Raw genomic sequence first — 25,759 nt, 5'->3', positions numbered from 1 at the left:
AAAGCTGTCATTTCATAAGACAGGATTCCATTTAATCTAAAAAACAGCTTCTGCAAAGCCTCCGCTGGTCGCAGTAACGCATTTGTGGGGTGCTGGTGCCCGAAAAAAATGACCCTCAGGACATAATAGTGCTTAATGCAATACTTCACGAGCGCTGAAAACGAAAACAGTGACCTATAACCTCTTTTTTATGGATAATAATTTATTAAGCTCGTACTAAAACGTCCATGTAGCTGCCATTGAAGAAAAGGTTATACTTTTACCGCTCCCCTGTCATTTGCCAAGTAACCCAAGTTTCCTGAGTTTTAATGTCTTTAATGAGGAGAATTTACACTGATGTATTTCATGAGCAGTTGCTGTGGAAATGCATTGAGTTTCAGAAGTATTTAGACGGCTAATTTTCATTTCTCATAATGAGGTGAACTAGCAAAACCATTCCGCCTGTACATTTTGCGAACACAAAAACCTGATTATTCACTATTATTCACTAGCCATTTATAATCTAGTTTAACTCTTTCACCGCCAGCGTTTATAAAAAAAAAAAGTTGCCCAAAAATGTATTGGCCCCCAGAATAATTTGTTGCATGAATATCTGTACACACAATACAGTAAATCAAAAGAAAGAAACAGAGCCTCTTACTTTTACTTCATGCTTTCTTTTTTTATCAACCCTTGAATGTGTGTACATTTCATAAAAAAGCAATATTTTGAAGATAAAGCTGAGAAAAGCAACGTGCATTAGCAATGCTTTTATCACTTGTTTCTGCTCTTTTTTTCCTGTGTTTTGATCCAGAGATTCAGTACTTTTTCAGAAGATGCGTAATAGCGCCCCCTACCTTGAAACGCACCCTAACAGTGAAACCACGGAAACCCATAGTCAATGGAAGGGAAAGCTGACCTAGTTAACCTGGAAAGTTAGCCTGACTGAAAATAAATCAAGCTCATCAACAAGCTTTACTTGTTGTAGCCATGGATAGTTAGAAGGGGGGAAAAAAAACTAAAATTGACATGGATGAGATAGCTTTGTTTTGGATATCACATCATATATCAAAACATCATATTGCAACCAACTAAATATTTGCAGCTTATTGTGGAGACCATAAGGACTGAAACATTGATTTGGCCCGTATTTATGAAGTCACTTGCATTCGACAACTAGCCAAAAGCATTTTAATTGAAACGCTTCAAGCAGTCAATGTAGTGAAGCTGTGAACATCGTAAGGTTTGGAGTGGGTATTAAAGTACTAGGCGAGCAACCATGTGCGAACTCTTGGCATCTGATGCTGGGAAATGTCTCTGAGCCGTGTGCCAATGTGCAACGCACAGCTGAAGCAGGCGAGGGACTCAGCTGCATTACAGCCAATTTCAAATGGCATTTAATTTATGTTTATGAGGAGATTAAGGAACTTCCTTTCTGTTTGCTGCACACAATTTGACGCTTGTGGAGGCTTTCATTCATCCAGATCATCGTAGAACTTAGCCACTGGGATGAGCTCTGTGACATTCATTTCCAATTCCTGTTGAGTATAGATTAACTTGTTGAAAATTAGTTCAACTATTTTAGCTCTTACATTTCAGTACATACCAATATAATTGCCCAAAATGTGATTGGATTCTCTTTAAAAGTTTTTAAGTCTGATATACCATTCAAAAGTTTGGGGTCGGTAAGATTTTTGACACGTTTTTGAAAGACACAATCCAAGGCTACATTTATTTGAAGAATACAAATAAATGTATAGTAGTATACAGAAATATTGTTACAATTCAAAATATATTAAAATCTAATTTTTTAATATTTTGAAATATTCTTCAGTCACATGATTCTTCAGAAATCCTGAATCATGCTCAAGAATAATTTCTTATTATCAATGTTAAAAACAGCTGCTTAATATTTTTGTGGAAACATACTTTTTTCAGGATTCTTTGATGAATAGTAGTAATAAGTTCAAATAATAAAGTTAAAAAGAACTGCATATGTTTGATGCATATATTTTTGTAACAATTTAAATGCATTTACTGTCACTTTTAAACTATGTAATGCAATTTAAATTTAATCCAAACTTTTTAATTGTGATTTAGACAACAAAATATATAGGCATGATTCCATTTTTTTAATAAAAAATTTTTGTGTGAAATATTTAGCTTGAAAAGTTGAGCATACAGTACCTGAATAGCAAGTTCAATGAACAGCATTTATTTGCATTTACTTATTAAATAAATTAAAGCATTTATTAAATAAACATCTCTTGTAACATTATAAATGTATTTACTGTCACTTTTGATCAATTTAATGCATCCTTGATGAATAAAAGTAATAATTTATCTCTTTTTTTATCAACTGTCATTGTTTCCACAAACAACTGTTTTCAACATTGATAATAATAAGAACTGTTTCTTGAGCACCAAATCATTATATTAGAATGTGATTATTTAAAAAAAAAATTTTTTTACATTTATTAAAATAGAAAACAATTATTTTAAATTGTAATAATATTTCACAATATTACTGTTTTACTGTATTTTTGACTAAATAAATGCAGCCTTGGTGAGCATAAGAGACAAAAATTGTAGTTTCCAAACTTTTCACTGGTACTATGCCTAATGTTCAAAATGTTGTATCCTGTCACACAGTTTAGTTTGTTAGCCATTCTATTTAGAATCCATATCATAGTTTTGTGGTCTTCTTATTGATGTGCTGTATGTGTATCAGAGTCTCTCCTGCTCCAATGTTTTCCTCTTCATCTTTTGTAGCCTCTTCCGGAGCCAGCTTATAACGGAAACCCTGAAAGTGTGGGATACCGTGTGCGTGCACAGAGAGCAGACGGGCTCGGGACGCCCCGGATGGAGACGGTTTCTGAGCGCCTGTCTCGAGAGGTGACCGTGGAGGGACTTGAGGAGTGGACGGAGTACGAGCTGAGCGTTCAGGCCTTCAACGGCATCGGGCCTGGACCCTGGAGCAGTCCGGTGCTGGGCAAAACTAAAGAGTCAGGTGACACACTGTGCTTGCTTTAGATGTAGCTTTTGATTTTACAAAAGTAACCATCAAAATAAATGATGTTTCAAAGATTAATATTATTTGTTCCTGTATTTGAGGACAAGAAACAAAATATAGTTGCTGTTTTGCCTGTAACCAAATTAATTATGTTAATTTAAGCATCATTGTGTTGATGCATCATGGTCACATTTCCATCTTGATCATTTTGCATTTCAGTTGTGTTTTATAATAAATAAATAAAATATAAGACAGGTATTTACGCAAAATTCTTATAAAGACATGTCAGTTGATTATTATATTAATACCACAAGTTGCCGCATTATTTAGGAACTCTAAACAAGCTTCAGCATCTCACTAGCCGATTTTTAGTCGCAAGCCTCATTTACATAGTCGCTGGAGACTCAGATGGAGTATTTGCCCGAGGCCGCGTCTCTCAGCGGGTGGCCGTTAGCAGACCCAGCGACTCCCTGCTGAGTTAAAGAATTAGTTCACTTTCAAAAAATGCTTTGCTGATAATTTACTCACCCGGATGTCATCCAAGATGTCCATGTCTTTCTTTCTTCAGTCGAAAAGAAATTTAGGTTTTTCCAGGATTTTTCTACACAGAATGGACTTCAATGGCAACCATCTATCCCAATGTTCAAAAGAAGGTTCAAATGTCCGTCTCAATGCAGCTTCAAAGTCTCTACACGATCCCAGTTGAGAAATAAGGGTCTTATATAGTGAAACGATCTGTCATTTAAAAAAAAAAAATCAAATGTATATACTTTTCAACCACAATTCTTGTGCTGGTCTGCGAGACGCCACGCATTACGTCATCACGTTGGAAAGGTCACGTTCACGTCATCTATCTAAGTTATTTGTCTGTGTACTCCAGTTCAAAAAAGTAGGGAAGGGCGAAAAACTCTTTTTCTCCTCCAACTTCAAAATCGTCCGGTGTAATTTTTAACGTGATGACGTAATACGTGGCGTGTCGCAGACCAGCACAAGACGAACTATTGTGGTTAAAAAGTATATACTTTTTTTATTTTATTTTTATTACCAATCGTTTTGCTAGATAAGACCCTGATAAGACTGTGAAGCTGCATTGAGACAGACATTTGAACCTTCTTTTGAACATTGGGAAAGATGGTTGCCATTGAAGTGGCAAAAAATCCTGGAATGTTTTCATCAAAAACCTTAATTTCTTTTCGACTGAAGAAAGAAAGACATGGGCATCTTGGATGACATCGGGTTGAGTACATTATAATGATCCTGACAACTCAACATCCAGAAGTTTGAAATGATCAGAGGCAGCTGACGGTGGGACGGGCACTCGTGTCCTTGGCAGTGGCCACTTACTGGTTTCAAATATCGGATTGCCCATTACTTTTTCTGTTGCTTGTGACTCAAAATGCATTCTAAAACATCATGTTATAGAGGTCACGCTCATAAAGAGTAATTTCTCGTGGAAGAAATGCTTTAGAACTGTGCATACACTACTGTTCAAAAGTAAGGGGGTCAGTATGTTTTTTTTGTTTTGTTTTTAAGAAATTAATACTTTTATCCAGCAAGGCATTACATTGATCAGAATTAATGGTTAATAAAAAAACAATCTTCATTATCAAAGCAGCATATTAGAGTGATTTCTGAAGTATCATGACACTGAAGACTAGAGTAATGATGCTGAAAATCAACTTCACCATTACAGAAATAAATTACATTTTAAAATATATTAAAATAAAAAAATATATATAATATTGCTCTTTTTACCTCATTGTTGATCATATAGATGCAGCCTTGATGAACATAAGAGACTTATTTCAAAAACATTAAAGGACAAGTTCGGTATTTTACACTTAAAGCCCTGTTTACAGATCGTATATGATGAAATAGAACGGTTAAGATAAAAATTTGGACACATGCTGCTGTCCTGAGAATTTTAGGTTTATTTCGCTTTTTGAACAGTAGTGTACCTAGAAAAAAATAATCCATTGACTATAGAAATTTCCACAACTTTTTTAATAACCTTTGAAGATTTTATACATTTTCAAGACTTTTCCAGTCCTAGAATGTCACACTTTTGAAATCCTTCTTACACTGAGGAACCGACACACTTCCTTGGATAATTTTCCTCAGCAGATGCGAAAGTTGCAAACACACATTTTTCTGCAGTTCTACTCTAACAGAATAAGAAAGTGCCTTGTCTTTTTTCTCACTGAAGCTGTGCATGTACATATGCCGGCAAGCCCTGAAGGAACAAATACACATTACACAAATTCACAGGGTAACGCTTCGGATTGTATCTTAAATCAGTCCATTACAAGTGTTTATGCTCTCCAGTTCTCCTGTTCTTATATCACTGAGCTTCACATGACAGGGAATCAGAGGGAAAAGTCAGAGGCTGTTGTTTAAGCTGTCAGTCCTCTCCTGTTTTTAATCTGTGAATGTGACAGACTTCAATAGAAGAGTGTGAGATTTCAGCAGAAATAGTCAGTAAATGCGAAACCCTGACCAAAATGAATTGTTTTGAGTCGGCTATTGAGACATGGGCCTTAGGCTAATGAACTGTATTACTTGCTAGAATTGTTTATTCCTATTATTAATGATAAATGTCACTATTGGTGTCTTTTTTTTATCATATTGTTGTTCTAATATGAGGAAAAGCAGCCTTTAAGTGTTGTAAAATCACTGTAACACAGTCTTGAGTTGGTTTTTGCTTTACTATAAAATGGCTTTTTATATGGGTGTGTTTTCAGTTCCCTCTGGCGCCCCAGAAAATGTGACCACTGAAGCAATGAGCTCCACGAGTGTATTGGTCACCTGGGGTTTAGTCCCTGAGCACCAGAAGAATGGACACATCCTTGGTTACAAGGTACGGTTACTATATCAAAGGGAATGCTTTGAGACCCTTAAAATCCCCCACAGACTTAACTGGAGAGTTCTGTCTGCCGAAACTCTGCAGCAGGGTGAATTTGTACTGTATATGGAGACGTCTGACTGGAATCATTTTAAATTGCTTGTTCAGGCCATCAATTATTATTAAAGTTCACCCAACAATTTAAATTCTGTCTTAATTTACTCACCCCAAACCTATATTACTTTCTTTCTCCTGTGGAACACAAAGGTATTTTAAAAAATGGCTGTTTATTTTCGACAGTGAAAGGCAATGGGGTCCAAAATAGTGTAGACAAGTAAGACTAGAAGATTGAAGAATGTATTCAAAATATATATATTTTTGTTGTTGAAAATGTCATTGAAATATCTTGTTTTATGTTCTCCAGAAGAACACAGGCTTAAAACAACATGACATCTTTATCTAAATGAGAATTGTGATTTTTGGGTGAATTATCCCTTAATGAAATGAGAAATGAGATCTATGCATGTTATAGATCTTATTGTAAATGATTCATCCATGTATACTTTCATTTTCCAAATCATTTTGACCTTGTAATGTTTAATCAAAATGTCATAACTTGATCTTTTGGCGAAACGACACACTTCTCTCTGATGACGTATGATTTGCTTCCATCCAATCAACAACCAATAGGATAGTGCCAAGTCCCCGTCCTACATTTTTTCAGATAATCCGTTACACTCGGATGTATTTTACAGTATGGAATAAAAGATCGGTCGCTACTTCCATTTCATTGAGACTTTTAAGTGTTAAGTCTTAAAATGTGCAAAAAAATCCCATGGGCTTTCTTTGAAGGAGGCAACTGAGCCATATCCCCATGTAGGTTCCTAGGCTCTTTTGATCTGGGAAAGTAGGAAACCAACCAGAATACCCTAACATCCACATAGCAGAACCACTCAGAAGCAACTCTGATGCACCATAGCTAAAAAAAGTATATGGAGTACACTTCTACACATCTAATGTTTGTATCATCCGCCAAAGGCACTTTATACCACAAAGAGCTGCTTATACGCATATCTACAAAAGTTCTTCCTCATGCTTTAATGCACATATTCAGCCGAACATAGTTCACATTGAGTTCATTTTGAACACATCTATAAACTCTGTTAAGCTATTGAAACCCATGTGCGCTGCTGTTGCTTGAATAAGGCTTTGTCAAATTTCTGCTTAGGCTGTGTAGAGTGACATGATGCAAGATCATGAAATTGCTGAAACAGTTTTTCCTTTTACACACTGTCGGAAGAAGCCAATTGATAAAATGCTTAGGCTGTAAAAAGTGGGGGGAAATGAAATAACACAATTAATTATTGATCTCTTCTGAAGTCAAGACTCAAGTTAGGCAAAACTGGAACTGATATCTGAAGAAACAGTGATGGTTAACATGCAAAAGTCGTTGACGCGATGCTAAGGTTTTGTGGGCGGTTTCTATGTGGTTACCTACTGACCCAAGTCAAAAGAGTTCATCCAGAGAATGTCTAATAAGGGGAGTACTTCCACTCTCAGTAAACGTCCGGCTTCTGAACTGGTTGCAGTTCCACTCTGGTTCCATATGAGGGCGCTCACAGGACGAGTGAAGACATTCTGGTCCCGCTTCGGATGCCACGACGCCATCAAGCGGTATCTCTGGTCGTAATAAGTCCTTCACTGACCAATCAGCGTTCATTAGCAGAATGCTAGCGTGTTATGGGCAACAACAACTCAACCTGTAAGAAATCGAAAGGACACAAGTACTCGTTCATTCAACTTTCGACCTATAACCCATGTTGAACTTGCAAAACCTACAATCAAATCTGAGATTTCTCAACGGCAATCGGGTGAAAGACACAAATTTAGCCGTCTAGCTCCATAGACTCCTATTCATTTTGCACTCTGGCGATCGCCCCCAGTGGAACTCTGGTGGAACTACCACCAAAATTCGGTACAATAGGACTTAATAGGGAGTGGCCAGGCTCTCCGTAGACGGGCTCTGGTTCATCTCTACAGTACGTCTCTATGATATTCTGATCTATTTTATCCTCCAAAATCCCTAACCTTTAGCATTAGTAATAGTAATTAGCAAGCACTGCTACACACTATACGGTTGTTGTTGATGTTAGGATGTTCCAACACTTTATAGCACATCAAAACTGTTTCTGTGTGACCTATATTTCCCTTTATCTCTAGGTATTATACAGAGAAAAAGATTCTGAGCGGGCTCCCCAGGTCCAGCTGGTGAACGGGAACCAGACTCACTTGCTTCTTTTAAGGAACCTTGGGAAGTTCATCGTGTATGAGGTCCAGGTGCTCGCACTTACACGTGTCGGAGACGGACCACCCAGCCTCCCCCCCACAGTTGAGAGAACCAAGGATGATGGTAAGCAACCAATAAAATCAATGCATCGCCCACTGAGCAACATGCATCATCTAATTCTTCAGATGTTCCCACTGGTTATGACAAATCGTACATGCATAATAAAAGCTAAAATAAATGTTCGCACACGCATTGGGTCAAAATTAGACTTTGAGTGAAAGCTACCCATTTAGCAGATGTTCCTTCACACACTCACACACCAGTACACACGCACACACATTCATAATGGTAGCTCTAAGTTATGTCTTGCTTCATGCTCTGGTGGATTCCAGCTGTGCCCGGCATTCAGACTGGCATTACCTCCCACGTGGCTCTAGACACAGACACAAATGCATATTCGCTCACACACTCGCCTGGTCTCCTGGTGTCCCCACTGCATGAAACCTCATCTTGCATCACTGTATCGCTTGAGTCACCTGTCTGAACCAAACTCTCACTCACACATACAAAAGAAAAATCACTAATGAAACCTCAATTTGCTCCCAGACAGCAATGACATTAAACGGTGACTACATTTCAGACATTTCTTCTGAGAAAAAAGACCCCGGTATTCTCAAGTCCATCTCCTGTTTCTCATCAGAGCCTAAAACTGTGCTTGCATGTGAAAAAGTCGGCAAATAAAAGTCAGAGATTCCAAGCTATATGGGCGCATTCATTTTATGGCCCATTTAAAAGCCTTCTCAGTTCTGTAATTAGCCATTAGAAAAATGTAATTGTAATACAGTAAAGCAATTCATTTTTTATGAAAAAATAATAATTTACATTATTCAATATTCAACTACTATAATTATTTTGATTATATTTATATAAATATTATGTTGTAATTATTTATTATTCATTTTACTTATAATTAAGTTTTAAGCAAATACTCAGTACGATTAAAAATGATACATTTTGTGAATTAAATATTATTTTGTATATACAATAAATATTACTATAATTGTGTTTTACAAATGTACTGTGAAATTATTACTAAAATGCTTTTCACATGGCAGTAATGAGATATGTTTGTAAAATTATGGAGGCAGATGTGCTTAGTTATCATGAAGCTAATGGGGGGAAAAAATAATCTGGATTCTTTTAAATCTGGTGTAGAAAATATGGCACAGGCATTACTTGACAGTTTTCATGAGATTCAACCAAGTGAGAACCTCATTAAATCTCCTGAGCTATAATAGAGCAACCTCTGAGCAATAAAATTTCCTTCGGGAAGCTTCTCTCAGAAATATATACTCGCATGTTTGCATTCATATATCCCCAGCACGGGGAAGTAAGCGCTGCCATCTTCCCCTTTGAAATGAGTGAGTGTGTTCATATGTGAACTGTGGAGTCTTGCCAGCGGAATGACAAATGCCCTCTTTCTGTCATTTTTCTTAATCGGCTCAATGGAGCAACATTCATTCGGAAATGTACGGGGAGACCAGGGATACCAGATACTGGAATGTCTATGTGATTATTCTCTACACACACTGACTCACACACACACACACACACACACACACATCAGAAGTAGTGGATTACCAGCGCTGTTGGCCTAGTGTCCACTGGCAGAGTTAAATGTGTTTGATGAGGGATTATGAATCACTAATATTTATATTTATGGATTTATGGAATTAGAAGTTTACAGTGAGGCTTTGTATGTGTGTGTTAAGAGATTAAAATGTCATATTTATCGTGGACGAGATAAAAGCTCGGTCCCACAAACAGGTTTTGGAAGTGTTTGAAATATGTTCTACGTTTGCAGAAATCAGTGTGTGGACTGCAGTAATCTGTTTTAAATACCATGTCGGACTGTGTATCCTCTCTCACCCTCCCTCCCTCCCTCTCTTCTCTCCAGTTCCTGGTCCGCCTGTCAGGTTGGTGTTTCCAGAAGTGCGTCTCACGTCTGTCAGGGTTGTCTGGCAACCTCCCTCGGAGCCAAACGGTATCATTATGGGTAAGAGAACATAAACGTTACACACCCAGCCACACACATTTACCCAGCTATATAAATGAGGACTTCTGTGGAATGTAGGATATCATCACTGCTCTGTTGTTTTTATATAAAGCTATAGAAGTACTTCTATCTTTGCAAAGGTTACAAGAATGTAATTTCGTCTCGTGTAAAAATGACGTTTAAGACCTTAAAGAAGGTACTTTTGTTTCCATTGCGCCCTGAGCCATTTGAAATTGTATTGTTGCAAGGACATGCTGTGTATTGCATTTAAGTCAGTTTGTATCTGCGCGTGTCATGAGATTTTGTGTATTGGGATTTCAACCGTGTATTGAGATTAAACCGCCTCAGTTTTGCCGTTATCAAGACTACGGGACGTACTGATGCGCAGCTATAGATGACTGGATTATGGACACTTAACCACCCATGATGGATCATATAATCCCTTAATAGTGATAGAAATGTGAAGCCTCTTTACCTCGGATGATCTCTTGCCTTCTGTCTGTTTTCTACACACACTCGCTCACAGAGTTCCCTGTAGGATTGAGCGATATAAACCAAAAATCTTCAATCAGAGCAGAGCTGTCAGTGTTCCAGCGCTCATTTTATCCTCCCAGATCTTTGTGATATATTTCATACGTGAGGATACGCTGATAATGTGACTTTCACACATTACTTTCAATGGGTCTTCCAGTCTTCTGTGTTGATTTTCAATTACTGAACGTCTGGCTGTATGGTGTGAATGAGGCGTTGATGCCTTTAAGAGATCTTGGAGGGATTTCAGATAGAAAACCTATAAAATGATTAAGAAAAGAATCAGATCAAATCGTCATCAGTGCACTGCATAAAATCTTTCTTATTGATGGGAGTAGATCACCTAGAAAGTAAAAACTCTGTTATCATTTACTCACCTGATGACTATATTTATTTTTATTTTTGAAGAATAATAAAGAATAATAATTTTGAAGAATAATAAAAAATGATAGCGTCATTAAAGTATCATATAAGTGGTCCATATGCCACGTGCTATATTCCAAGTGTTCTGCAGTCATACATACGATTTTTTATAACATTAATAATAATAAGAAATATATCTTACACCCCAAATCAATATACTGTATTAGAATGGTTTCTGAAGGATTTACTTCCAAAAACATTAAAAAAGTCAAAGGGCCCTATTTTGACGATCTGAAACGCAAGTGTCAAAGCGCAAGTAACTTTGTGGGCGGATCCCGGCGCTGTTGCTATTTTCCCAGCGCGATAAATGACTCTTGCGCCCGACGCAAATCTAAAAGGGGTTGGTCTGAAGTAGCTTCATTATTCATAGGTGTGGTTTGGGCGTAACGTGAAATAAACCAATCAGAGCGTCCTCTCACATTCCCTTTAAGAGCCGGCGTGCTTGTTCCGTGGCGGATCGCTATTATAACGGCGGATTTGCCAGCGCACGCCAGGAGCGGTTCACAGCCGAGGAAACCGACGTTCTCGTCAGGGCCGTAAAACACAGAGAAGTGACATTGGGGATGATGGGAGAACCCCACCCAAATTAGCTTCGGTTAAACAGGCGTATAATTTGGGTAGTAAATGTGTAGCCTAATCTAGATTTTTTTTATTTTTTTTAATCTAGATAGATCTTTTTCACATCTTCACGGACACAACAATGATTTCCCTCGTGTGTTAATATTTTTCCTTGTAATAATGTATGATTTGCAAAAATGAAAACTGCTGCATCTTTTTATATTAGAGAATCAAAGTGGATGCGCGTTAACATTATGGCCAAGCACGCGCCCTTAAAATACCATATCACTAACGCGCAACGCGCCACTGTCTTTAGACTGTTTTTTTCCTGGTCTGTGGCGCAATTGCTTTCTAAAACTGGAAAATAGCACCATGGAAGTTTTGCGCCGGAACACGTCTCCTCTTTGCGCTGAACCTCCCCCGCGAGCGCAAGTTCATTTCCTAATTTACCGACGTGCATCTGTGGAGGGAAAAGTCCGGTGTGCGCGGGTGCAAAATAGGAATGATACATGCGTCGGTGTTCAAAGTCAATTGCGCTGGGTGCAAGATAGGGCCCAAAATCTTGGATGCGTGTGTGTGTGTGTGTGTGTGTGTGTGTGTGTGTGTGTGTGTGTGTGTGTGTGTGTGTGTGTGTGTGCGTGTGTGCGTGTGTGCGTGTGCGTGTGCGTGAGTTTATTGCAAAACAATACAAACATATATTTTATGCTAAACATGTCATGCATCATAATCTGTAGTTGTTGTTGTTTTATATAGCTCCTAAATGAGTTTCAGTGATAACGTATTGAAAGCGAGAGCCTGTTGGCAAATATTGATCGGTGGAATGAGCCGAGGTCTCTCTCTGGTGTCTCTTTTTGCTCTCGCATTTAATATCTCTTTCTTTCTCTCTCTCTCTCTCTTTTTGTCAGTATCTCTCTCACACATTATCATTCTCTTTTATTCATCACACTCTTTCTCTTGTTCTCTGTTATATCTCTCATATTTTATCTCTGTCTCACCTTTGCATTGATTTATTTATTGACTTAAAGATGAAGTTTGTAATTCCAGTGCCACTAGATTCACCAAACGGAGTTGCAAATATTACTAGTTCCCAAACACCGCCTCATCTGCCATTGGTTGGATAGACAGACAGCCACATCACATCAAACTCGTGTCATTGTTTAGGCCAGTGTTACAGTGAATCACTGTTTTACAGTAGCTCAAATGAATAGTCCAGCAATCAATTGATTGGCTGTAAATATCAACTTTGCAATTTATATTAATGTGCAGTATGTATTAGCACGGAAACTAAATCAGCAGTTTAAGACATTGGGCCATATCTTGCACCCAGCGCAATTGTTCAGCGGTTCAGAAGCGCGGTTCAGCGAAAAGAGGAGGCGTGTTCCGGCACAAATGTTCCCTGGTGCTATTTTGCAGTTTGAGAAAACAATTCCGCCACTGACCAGTAAAAACCTAGTCTAAAGACAGTGGCGTGTTGCGTGTTAGTCATATGCTATTTTAAGGGCGCATGCTTGGCCATTATGTAGCGTGTGAACAACGCGCATACACTTTGATTCTCTAATATAAACAGACGCAGCAGTTTTAATTTTTGCAAATCATACATTATTACAAGGAAAAATATTAACACACGAAGGAAATCATTGTTGTGTCCATGAAGATGTGAAAAAAAAAGGCATAAATCTAGCTTACACATTTACCCAAATTATTATACGTCTGTTTAACTGAAACTTATTTGGGGGGGTTTCTCCCATCATCCCCATACAATGTCACTTCTCAGTCTTTTACGGCCCTGGCGAGAACATCGGTCTCCTCGGCTGTGAACCGCTTCTGGCGTGCGCTGGCAAATCCACCGTTATAATAGCAATGTGCCATGGAACAAGCGTGCCTGCTCTTAAAGGGAATGTGAGAGGACGCTCTGATTGGTTTATTTCACGTTACGCCCAAACCACACCTATGAATAATGAAGCTACTTCAGACCAACACATTTTAGATTTGAATCGGGTGCAAGAGTAATTTTTCCCGCCGGTATAATAGCAACAGCGCCCAGGATCCGCCCACAAAGTTACTTGCGTTTAGCATTTTTTACTTCTGTTTCAGATCGTTAAAATAGGGCCCATTAACTTGTAAGCACAAAACAAGATACATCTCATTAAATGCAAACAAGACTTTATTGAACTATTATGATTAGGCTATTCCTGGCGCGATAATAGCCTCATTGAAAACTCAATTAGTGATTTTTGGGTGAACTATCCCATAATGCACCAGTTCAGGTTGAAACTGTAGGTATTACTTGCATTTCTTGGATTGCGTCTGAAGGGGGTTCCCTTATCTGTCGTCGTTCTCTAAAAGGGGTTTCCAAGGTTCGTTGATTCACGTGCGGTCTGGTGACGTCTAGGGAAGCCAATCGCGATGGTGCGCTGGCTGATGATGAAATGCATGGTGTCTTAGGCAGGTAGAAGTTTGAGACATGGGTCAACTTAACTTTGAAAAGAAAACCAAATCAAAACTTTGAAAAGAAACTAAATCAAAAGAAAGAAAAGAAAACCGAGACTAGACGTTTTGATGACGTCTTCACAGCCTGATTTGCTCCGAGGTCCTACTGTTGGTCTAGATGTTCACACTATTACATTTTGGGAAATCAATATACGAATTACTTATTGTCATATTAAATAATTAGTTCACTTAATATTCTGTAAGTATTTACTTCTGTCAAACCTGTAAAACTTCAGTGGAATACAGTGTGCTTTTATGGTGCTTGTGAATCTTTTTTGTACCTTAAAATCATCATGTACCTCTCATGTAATTTTGTGGAAAAAGCAAAAGGTACATTATTCAAAAATGTTTCACGTTCCACAGACAGAAACTCATAAACGTTTTGGAGTGATATGAGGATGAGTAAATGATGGACTAATCCTTTAAGCTGGGATAGGAGGAAGTATTTTAACATTTTAAAAAATTGCATACCTTTAATCTCTTTGTTGCTTTTGTAAAAAACATATAGTTTAAGCAGCAGCTGTGTACGCAGCTCTTCATGTATTCATGAGATATCGGCAGCGCGACATTCCTGCTTTCATCTTATCAGTGTCCTCTTTCAGAGACTCGTGTAGATTGTGGTGGAAGCTTTGGGGAAGCTACTTTAGAGAGTCAAGTTAATCTTTTTTAGTCTTCAAAAAGTAGATAAACACATTGATGACATTGTAAATGTAGTTTACATTTTTTGGTAACAAGTTTTGTTTTAGGGTCCAATTCTCACTATTAACTAGTTGCTTATTAGCATGCATATTACTAGGATCTTGGCTGTTTATGAGTACTTATAAAGCACATACTAATGCCTTATTCTACATGACCATATTCTACATCCCATAATCCTACCCAATACCTAAACTTAACAACTACCATACTATTAATAAGCAGTAATTAGGAGTTTGTTGAGGCAAAAGTCATAGTTAATAATAAGAATTAGACCCTAATCTAAAGTGTGACCTATTTGTATAGCCCTATTTATCATTTTATGAACAATGTGGATCTAAATATGCTGGACAACAGATACATTTACAACAAAAAATAATAGCAAGCCTAGAAAATACTGTAATCTGTAACCGAGATAGAAACATATCGCACCTTTTTACGAATATTAGATTGATTTCAGAAGGATCATGTGACACTGAAGACAGGTAATGGCTGCTGAAAATTCTGATTTGCAATCGAAGATTTATTAAAATAAAACGCAGTTATTTTATATCGTAATAATATTTCACAATATTTCTGTTTTTACTGTATTTTTGTATTTAATATAAAAAAAAAACATCCTTATATGAAACGTATTTACCACAGTGCTTTTTTACTACCACATTCATACACCATGATATTTAAATGGTGCCTTAAGGTACTAGAATATTACTGGTATGAACGTGTCCTAAAAACATGATATTTGTGGTAGAACCATGGTTCTTTTTGTAATAGTCTCTCCTCTCCTTCTCTCATAGTGTTGAGTGTCCGCTGTGATGTGTCCTGTGGTTAGGGATCAGTGATTCCTGTGGTAACAGGGCGCACAAATAAAATGCGCCTGACCGAGGGGGCAACAATCTGACCAATTACACGGCTTACTGCTCTCACCACGGCAACCCAGACATTAAAAAATGAGCACCGAACCACCTGGCATGGGTCACAGCTCTACCATGATAGATGAGGGAAAATACAAAGCCTGAACAGTTGATTGTTGCCCGTTTTTTTTGTCCTTTTGCCTCCTTTTCTGCATGTCCAGGGCAAAAGCTACTCTCAGACAGTGAAGAAAAGAAGAAGAAAAGTATTCTAGTTGATTTCTGCCTCTAGCGTAGCACAAAATAAAAGGGAAAAAAGAAAAGAAAAACCATCAAAAGAGAGAGCTCAGGAACAAGCGGGAAAAGCAGAGGATTTTGCATAGGCCCCTCTGGGCTTTTTGAGTTGGGTTAGCGATGGCCTCTTAATAAAGGAGGATCTTAGCGAGCTGTGCGTTCGGAAAGAAAAGGCGAATAAGAATCTGAGAAGACAAGGCAAAGGGGAAAAAAACATTGAATTAAAACCATCCTCAGCTCTGTAAAATGGTGCTAATCCTCCAAACGGAGCACGCTAACACCAAGCGTCCCATGTGACTGAGATAAAAACCTCTTTCTCGGCCGTTCTGTAGATTCCCCCACTTGCAAATAACTTGACTCTCTCCATCTCTCCGCCGCCTCATGTCAAAAACACCCTTTCAACTGTAATAAGCGCTTCCAGGTTAAAACGTGTTCTCATACTTTGGAAATCTTTCTCGGGACACTTTGGTCTTAGCATCTGCATTAAAAGGAAATGAGCCATGTCTGCAGTTAGGAGAGGGTTATTAACTCTTATGAAGGAAGGCTGCTGTTGCAAACTTGTATAATGACCTTACGTATTTAGCTGAAATGTGACGCCTCATATGTTTAGACCGTTGTAATGATAAACGTCGGATGAATCGTTTCAAGCTGTTTTGAAATATGCTGTATGGAATGGCTATGCCAGGATTTTGATGCTGGTTTTTTTTCCTACATTGAAAGTGTATGAGGATGTTTGCTGTCAAGCTCCAAAAAGACACAAGCAACACCCTAAACCACCATACAAGTATAATTCATTTAATTTGTGTGTGATATATTCCACGTCTTCTAAAGCCATACGATAGTTTTATGTGATGAACGGAATTTAAAAAGCCATATTAAAAACCTTCCCCTAATTCTTATTTGCGTGTCTGCATATTTGAATAATAATGGGAATATATTAATTGCAATATATCAGTGCAGTCAAATCAATAACATTGTTGAATATTAAGGTTAATATAATAATATGATCATATTATATATCAAAATCATGTAATATGTACTACAGCAGTTTTTACCCAATTTTGTCTTTCTTACTGCAGGCTATCAGATTTCTTACCGTCTGGATATCAATGATCCCAACAAGTTCACCACGGTTGAGGTGGGGTCAAACGCACGCCAGTTCACAGTGACGGGATTGATCCCAGAGTCGGCGTACGTGTTCCAAATCACAGCGCACACTCAACAGGGCTGGGGACCCCCGGAGGAGGCCATCGTCATAACCACAGAAAAAAGAGGTACCATTTTCTACTTTCAAATTTCTAACGTCTCTTAAATATCAACATGAGTGAAACTGTTGAAATACCTGTCTAAAATATACTACCTTGCTAGAACCTTCTGTCGAAAAATTCATTTATATCAGTAATTCAACTTAAAAGGTGAAACTAATATAATATATAGACTCATTACATGCAGAGTGAGATATTTCAAGCCTTTATTTGTCATAATTTTGATGATTATGGCTTACAGTTATGAAATAACTGTTATAAAAAACTGTTATAAAATTTTTAATTTGGGGTTTTCATGTAAGCCATAATTATCAAAATTATAACAAGGCTTGAAATATCTCACTTTGCATGTAATGTGTCTATACAATATATTAGTTTCACCTTTTAAGCTGAATTACTGAAATAAATGAACTTTTGCACGATATTAAAAAATTTCGAGTTTCACCTGTAATTTTTTTAGGAAAAGGGCTTTTAGTACGAGTAAATGTAATATGGTAATATGAATATTTAACTGAAGCAACTTAGGTTTACTTGATTATCCATACATCATTTTTAGGACAATCATGTTAAAATATAGGTTAAAATATGATACATCAGGCTTTTGAGGAACTTTTTTAATTGGACATTCCTCAGTCATCCAGAAAATGACATATTTTTGCTCAGTTCAAAAAAGTGTCCTTTCTTTCTTCAAACATGAGCTCCAAGTTCTCCTATATCATTCTATGTATCTACTGTATGTATATGATGTATCTAATAAGATACTCAAAATACATAATCACATATAACAACTTTTTAAGAATTGTTTTATTATATTTTGGTTCAATAAACTGTTAAAGAAATTCTGATTATTATTTCATATAATATTATTTCATAGTTGTGTCATCAATTTGGTTATTGTTTTATTGTGGAATCATTTACATAAAAAGTGACGAATCAGAAGTGACTATAGCTAAAAACTACTTGTGCAATTCACTGAAATGCTCATGTTTCTTGCAGTCAGTCTGTACAAGTAGAATATTAGTCATAAAGCTGATAAAGCATACTGTCAAAACAGCATGTGGTCCTTCGGTGCTCACTGCATTTGACCCCGAGCCGGGTCTGTGACTCATTACACATGTCCCACAGAGCGTCCGCAGCCCCCTCGTCGACTCGCCGTGCCTCAGAAAGGGGTGGAGTCTCATAAGCTTCGTCTTCATTGGACAGCGGGGGGAGACGGCTCTTCCCCAGTGCGCTACTTCACTCTGCAGACATTAGAGCTGCCGGACGGCCAGTGGAAGACCCACACATCCTCCATCGGTCATAATAACACCTCCTGGGAGGTGGAGAGGTAACACACGCACACATATCTCTCTCTGATTAGTCATAACTGCCTGTGCGGCCAACGGCTGGTACAAGAACAGTCACTATTTATAGCAAAATGTGTGTTAGCTCTGACAGACAGCACAGGAGACATTATAATAACCAGGATGGAGTTACGCTTGAGGGCATTGTTTGGATTTTGGAGTATGCAAACATGGAAAAAACATGGAAATATGCAAATAATTGAATTATAATTCAACAAGGATATATTTTATGTTGCACAACAAAAAAGTTACAAAAAAATTTTTTTGGACATGGTTGCAAGGGTAATGTCATGTAAGCACTTTTGGTTTGTTTTGTTATGCAGGACATGTATCACAATACTACCATATTTGTTTTTTATTGTTTTTTTATATATTTATTACTGTAGTACCAGAATTTTTTGGACTTATACCATAGTAATTCCATTATTTTTATTGCCGTTTTTTTCCAGGCATGTACCATGTTTGTTTTTTTACATACACCATGGTAGTAACAAGGTTTTTAATTTTTTTATTTTTTTAGTCTATATATATATATATATGATTTCGAATACAGCCACAGTTTACATATTCTTATTCCATGAACGGGTTCCTACTGGTGGTGCAAACGCAACCAGGAAAACGGCCCTAGTATAGCTTACATTTTAGTTCCTATCACTACCCAGTGCGAAAGCCCCTATTTAGTACCATGGTATTTGTCAAAGTCCCATGGTATTGATACCATCACATTACTCCACAGTACTGCCACTGGGTTAGAAAGTCAGGATGAGACGAGGGGTGAAAATGAAACACCCTCAATTGGACTGAATCAAACAAAACTCTTCAATCTAAACGAATGACATTACACAAAACATGTAAGACATTTTATATTATGGACATGCTGTGACACTGATGAGACATCATTAAGAATAAAAATAGAGGGAAATCGATGGACAGAGAGAGAGAGAGAGAGAGACTGCAATTATAATCAGACTGACCATCAGGTGGCCTGATGTCTAATCACACATCCATTCAGCTCCACCCGCTCACTAACCTGTTTTCTGCTCTCCGTCCTCCCGCACTGCAATACCTGCTCATATTCTTTCACCCTGCCTGTTCCTTCTTCTCATCATCACCTGTCTGATTCATGCTGTCACCTTCGATCACATCTCTAAATGTCCACTTGCATTAAGGCTAAAGATATAGTGAGCTGAAGGAATTGCCTCCCTATAACACCATCTTTCTCAGCGCATTTTGTAGTGGAACCATGGGAGCATTTCTGCATTCAGTACCACCTGATTACCCGCAGCCCACATGCCTGTCCGTTTAATTACCCACATGTGCCTTTCTCTGACATTCAATGACTCATCATAAGCCATCGTATTACTGCAAAGTAGGCACAGAAGATGAATCTGAAGTGGCATGTATAACCAAAAAAAGTGCATTTGGGCAGACTTTTTAAATGTGGCGCAGAGCTGGCATAACACAGGAATCACAATCACGGAAAACGAACAATATGTTTGAATTACTACCCTTAGTGCAATCTGTGCACTTTATGGCGATTTGAGAATGGCTGGATTAACTACTATTTTTGTTAAAATGTAAAACATAGCACTGGGTACTGTATCCTGCAATGCACTTGACTTAATTTTACAAGTACTAATGTTGTGATTTTAACTTCTCATTCTTGGCTGATAATTTGATTAAACTGATGATATTTTAACAAAACGTTATTAAAAGGGCTAATTATGATCTGATTTTGATTCAAATTTGAATTTAAGTAGTATTTTTCTATTTTTGTGCAGTTTATAATAAATGTATTGTTATAACATTATTAATTGAATTTATTTTGAAAAAATAATCTTATGTTCACTATCTTATGTTGCAAATTTCTAGTAAAATATAAATATTTAAAAATATTATTACAAACTTTTTTTTCTTCCAAATAATATTTAAAATCCAAAAAAAAAAAAAAAAAAGGTTTTCTTAATAAAACCCCAACAGGGAGGTTTTTCTCTCCCATTCTGCTGTTTTGTTGAAATTCTTCTGTTTTGTTAATTGTTCAATTCAAAATGTTCATGAATTGATTAAGAGTTGAATATTACATTGCGAAATTTTCAAACCCAATGCGACAATGTAAAGATCTCTATTGATATGTGCTTGCTATTTACAGTATAGTTTTTATGTTGGTACAGTGCTTTGCTTCAGTTTGTCTTTGTTTCTTTCTCTCTCTGTCTCACACACACACACACATTCTTCATAATTGCATGAACCGAGTGTTTTGAACCAAGAGGATGTTTGTGTTCCAACCTTCTCAGAGGAGTAAATGCCTCCAGCTATTAAAACAGAAATGCCACTAACAGTCCTCGTCTTCAACGCCCTAATTATAAACACACACACATAAACACTCAGAACGACACAAGCACCCTCACAGTCCTGATTCTCAAATCCCTAATTGCGCACTTCACACACATGCACACACACTCTAAGTTTCCCTGATGGCCCACTTTGATATACATTACCCACAACCCTGTGTCACCTTCCCATGTCCTCTCAAAGTTTGAAAAGCAATAACAAATCTGTGCAGTTGACTAATATTAAACGAATGATAAATGAATAATGATTTGTGATGAGCATAAAAATCTCAAGAGTTTTATTCAAGGTTGAAGCAGAACTTGAGCAGGGCATTATGGGTTGAGCAGATCGGTCTATTCAACAGATTGGGATGTATTCTTTTGACTGTATTTATGAGTGCATTTTCTATGATAGGTTACATACAGTAAGTTCTCCTCTCTCTGATTCTCTCAAAAGAAGTCTAGAAATGTATCACTTATGGTTTATGTTGGTAGCTGGTAATGACCGTGTGTGTGTATGTGTGTGTGTGTTGAAATCTATCTCTTTTCTTGTAGGCTGAAGCCGTACACCTCTTACAAATTTAGAATGATGGCCACAAATGATGTGGGAGAAAGCGCCTTCAGCAAAGAAACGGAGCCAGTTACCACTCTGCAGGACGGTAATACTAGATTCTGTGTGTTCTGCAAAGTGAATTATAATTTTTTAGAGTGCTTTTTGGATCTGAGTATTTGTGAGAAAATCTGAATAGATTGTGAATCATAATTTTTTGAGAGCTGTTCGATAGATAGATAGATAGATAGATAGATAGATAGATAGATAGACAGACAGACAGACAGACAGACAGACAGACAGACAGACAGACAGACAGACAGACAGACAGACAGACAGACAGACAGACAGACAGACAGACAGACAGACATAGATTGACAGACAGACAGACAGACAAAATGGTTAGAACGTCAGACAGATTATAGATAGATAGACAGACAGACAGACAGACAGACAGACAGACAGACAGACAGACAAAATGGTTAGAACGTCAGACAGATGATGGATTGATGGATTGATTGATTGATTGATTGATTGATTGATTGATTGATTGATTGATTGATTGATTGATTGATTGATTTAATGTGTTTGTCTGTGTTTGTTTAGTCCCTGATGCAGCGCCCGTCATTTTGAACATCAAACCTTCAACCACTACATCTGTGATTGTCCAGTGGCAGGTAAAACACTGTAAAACAATGAGCTAAAACTAGAGAATGCTTTCAAAACATAAAAAGAACATACCTAGATTACCTACCCCAAACTTTTGTACGGTAATCTTGCTATATGACTATGCTATGACTTTTTCACTGACCTTATTGCAAAGTATGCATTATGGGATTCCCTTATGGGCAAAACATTGTCTAAACGAGGTATCTTAGGAGGCAGTGTAACGCTGGAACAGCCTTTATTTTATTTGCAGTTTTGGAACAGAGCTTTAGCACAAGTAGGTGTCACAAGAACTTTTCCTGTCTTTCCATTTATCTGAAGGTTCAGGGGTTCAAATTGTCCAGCACCGTTTAATAGCAGACTTGTGTGCAAAGTATTCAGCTGGCCCTCTCAATGTTAATTATGTTTGGCAAGCAGGTTCTTAGCCTTACTCTTTACCCTCTAATTAGTTAGCAGTCATTTCACGTACCTCCTCAATCTATTCACACACATACGGATACATTTACAAAGCTGGCCTGTTTTGACCCCATCTTAATTAACTTTGCCTATAACACTGATCACATACTAAATAAGACACGTCCATAATAGAATGGGAGAGTGAGAAGGCATGTTAGAGAGAGTCAGAGTAAGAACAACCAGATCAGGCCTTTACTGACCTGCGGTCTCTGCTAACTTGTCCTCTGTTGATCTGTGCTATCTCCTGTGCTGACGTGCATTGTGCAGTAATTACTTTCTGCCAGCGTCTCGAACTGCTAATTAGCCGGCAGCGGGCTTCATAGACGCGGTCTTCAACATTCTTTCATTGAGTAGCATCACAGGTCATGTGCTGAAAAGTCAGGTGAATATTTCCTAGCCTGAGTTAAATAGAGTAATTAGATGGCAGTTTGCTAAACGGGATATGTCTGTCTGCAGCCGCCCGCTGAGGGAACTGTCAATGGGATTCTTGTGGGATATCGCGTGTATTACCGTGAACTTCCACGTGAGAACAACCCAGACGAGCCAAAGACAGCAACCAACCAATCAACAATCAGTCCTGAGCTCAGAGGTTAGTCTGTTTGTCTGTCTGTCCATGTATCTGTCTGTCTATCTATCTATCTATCTATCTATCTATCTATCCATCTATCTATCTATCTATCTGTCTGTCATTCTATCTATCTATCTATATTATCTGTCATTCTATGTATTGATGGGTCTGATCTTCTATCGGTCTGTCTGTCATCTATCTATCTATCTATCTATCTATCTATCTATCTTTCTGTCTGTCATTCTATCTATCTATCTATCTATCTATCTATATTATCTGTCTGTCTGTCATTCTATCTTTCTATCTATCTATCTGTCTGTCTATCTATCTATCTATCTATCTGTCTGTCTGTCTGTCTGTCTGTCTGTCTGTCTGTCATCTATCTATATATCTTGTCTGTCTATCTATCTATCTGTCTGTGTCTGTCATTCTATCTATCTATATATCTGTCTGTCTGTCTGTCTGTCTGTCTGTCATTCTATCTATCTATCTGTCTGTCTGTCTGTCATCTATCTATATATCTTGTCTGTCTATCTATCTGTCTATCTGTCATTCTATCTATCTATCTGTCTGTCTGTCTGTCTGTCTGTCTGTCTGTCATTCTATCTATCGATCTGTCTATCTGTCTGTCTGTCATTCTATCTATCTATCTATCTGTCTGTCTGTCTGTCTGTCTGTCTGTCTGTCTGTCTATCTATCTATCTGTCTGTCTATCTGTCTGTCATTCTATCTGTCTGTCTGTCTGTCATTCTATCTATCTATTGTCTATCTATCTGTCTGTCTGTCATTCTATCTATCTGTCTGTCTGTCATTCTATCTATCTATTTATCTGTCTGTCATTCTATCTATCTGTCTGTTTGTCTGTCTGTCTATCTGTCTGTCATTCTATCTATCTGTCTGTCTTATCTATCTATCTGTCTGTCTGTCTGTCTGTCTTTCTTTCTATCTTTTGATAGTGTCTCTCTCTCTCTCTCTCTCTCTCTCTCTCTCTCTCTCTCTCTCTCCTATTCACTGCTTGAATTTTGTACTCAAACTGAAATGATTGGTTTGAATTATATATTTTTTTGTTTCCAGGTGAAATGTGTTGTTTTCATAATGATGACGCTAATACAGTTTTTCTCAGTCGCTTTGGTGCATTTTTCACATCATCCCTAACATGTGCAAAATAATAAGTGCATTTCTCAGAACAATTTGTACAAACTGCAATATACAATAGATATGTTTCTTAAGCTAGTCAGTCACTAAAAATCTTTAGTACATCTCTCAAAAGTAAATATTCATGCCAATGATCATGTCAGTGTCATCAGAATGATAAGTCATTGAGTCATTGTTCACGAACAAGGTCGTCAAAATGTTTAGGCATGTTGTCAATGTAACTGTATACTTTGACAGTATTACCTGATGTAAACTTGGCTACAGTTTGGATGACAGTTACTGTATTGAAAATGCACAAGGCTGCACTTCTATGGCATATCAATTTCAACAGTACTATTTACATATTACTGTATGTGGGTTATTGAGACTGGACAGGATTTTGTTTTTCACAGCTCTCTATAAACAGACCCCTCTCATCATCAGGGATGACAGCCCTGTAGAGAGTCTCTAAAAAGTTGAGTAGATGCTGGGTGTTGTATGGCCCTATAAGGGGGATATGGGTTAGGACACCATGCTCCGAAATAGCAGCACACATGGTGATATTTCCTCCCCGTTGGCCTGGCAAATCCACAGTAGCTCTTTGACCGATGATATTCCGACCCCGCCTTCTGCATTTGCTCAGGTTGAAGCCAGCCTCATCCACGTATACAAAGTTGTGAGAGGGTTCACTTGATTCCAACTCCATTATATGCTATATCCCAGAACACACAGTTTAATTTGTTTTGTGTAAATGTGTAAAACTATGCTTGAGAGTTTATGACAAATAGACAAACAATTTTGCATGTAATGGCTTATGCAAGGAACTAATGCCTAGATGTTTTGAGGGGTAAGACTATTCAACAGAGAACCATCTACTATATTTTGATCATCATGACATGAGCAATTGAAAATGTGGAAAAAAAGTGACACTTGTACATTATCAATTGCAATATGTACAAAAGCAATTGCAATTTGTTCAAAGGAATAAGAAATTGCTTTAATGATGTGCACAAGTGACTAGATGATTTGGAATTTGTACAAGTAGTATCAAGAATTGCACTTTTGATCTAAGAAATGCACCAAAGCGACTGAGAAAAACTGTAAAAACAAATGTGATAAATTCGTTTTGTCAATGTTGCGCTACTTTCCGTTTCAGATAACTGTTTTGTCTTCTGTTCTCAAATGCATATATTAAGCAGTGTCCCTTGTGTAATTTCTCTCTTATTCTCTTTTCCTCTCTCTCTCTCTCTCTCTCTCTCTCTCTGGGTTTATTTCACTACTCAAACAGCTAAGAGCACTTTTAAGACAGTGAGCAGCCCTTCATTAACAGAATTTGAATTAACGCGTAAGTATTTTTTGATATTATTTTAATTGCTGAGTTGTTTCAATAGTTGTAATCTTTGAAGTGTTAACAGAGTCACATTCAA

At 37.6% G+C, this 25,759-nt stretch overlaps 1 protein-coding gene across 3 annotated transcripts in view; it reads left to right on the top strand.

The window, feature by feature from the left end:
• The window catches only part of sdk1b (sidekick cell adhesion molecule 1b), a gene marked incomplete at its 5' end in the record, with an annotated part of 213,756 nt that overhangs the window by 168,219 nt on the left and 19,778 nt on the right, over window positions 1–25,759 (top strand). For all 3 annotated transcript variants that reach the window (XM_079615867.1, XM_079615866.1, XM_079615868.1), the window contains 10 exons: window positions 2,752–2,989; window positions 5,734–5,849; window positions 8,055–8,244; window positions 10,079–10,177; window positions 17,100–17,294; window positions 18,411–18,612; window positions 21,514–21,617; window positions 22,115–22,185; window positions 23,087–23,219; window positions 25,621–25,677. In XM_079615867.1, the coding sequence (XP_079471993.1) occupies window positions 2,752–2,989; window positions 5,734–5,849; window positions 8,055–8,244; window positions 10,079–10,177; window positions 17,100–17,294; window positions 18,411–18,612; window positions 21,514–21,617; window positions 22,115–22,185; window positions 23,087–23,219; window positions 25,621–25,677 (1,405 nt within the window). The remainder of the gene's footprint in view (window positions 1–2,751; window positions 2,990–5,733; window positions 5,850–8,054; window positions 8,245–10,078; window positions 10,178–17,099; window positions 17,295–18,410; window positions 18,613–21,513; window positions 21,618–22,114; window positions 22,186–23,086; window positions 23,220–25,620; window positions 25,678–25,759) is intronic.

Source organism: Phoxinus phoxinus (genome assembly GCF_949152265.1).
Source record: "Phoxinus phoxinus genome assembly, chromosome: 6".
NCBI lineage: Eukaryota > Metazoa > Chordata > Actinopteri > Cypriniformes > Leuciscidae > Phoxinus > Phoxinus phoxinus.
The sequence above is the reverse complement of the archived record's forward strand: the minus strand, read 5'-3'. Positions and strand labels throughout refer to the sequence as shown.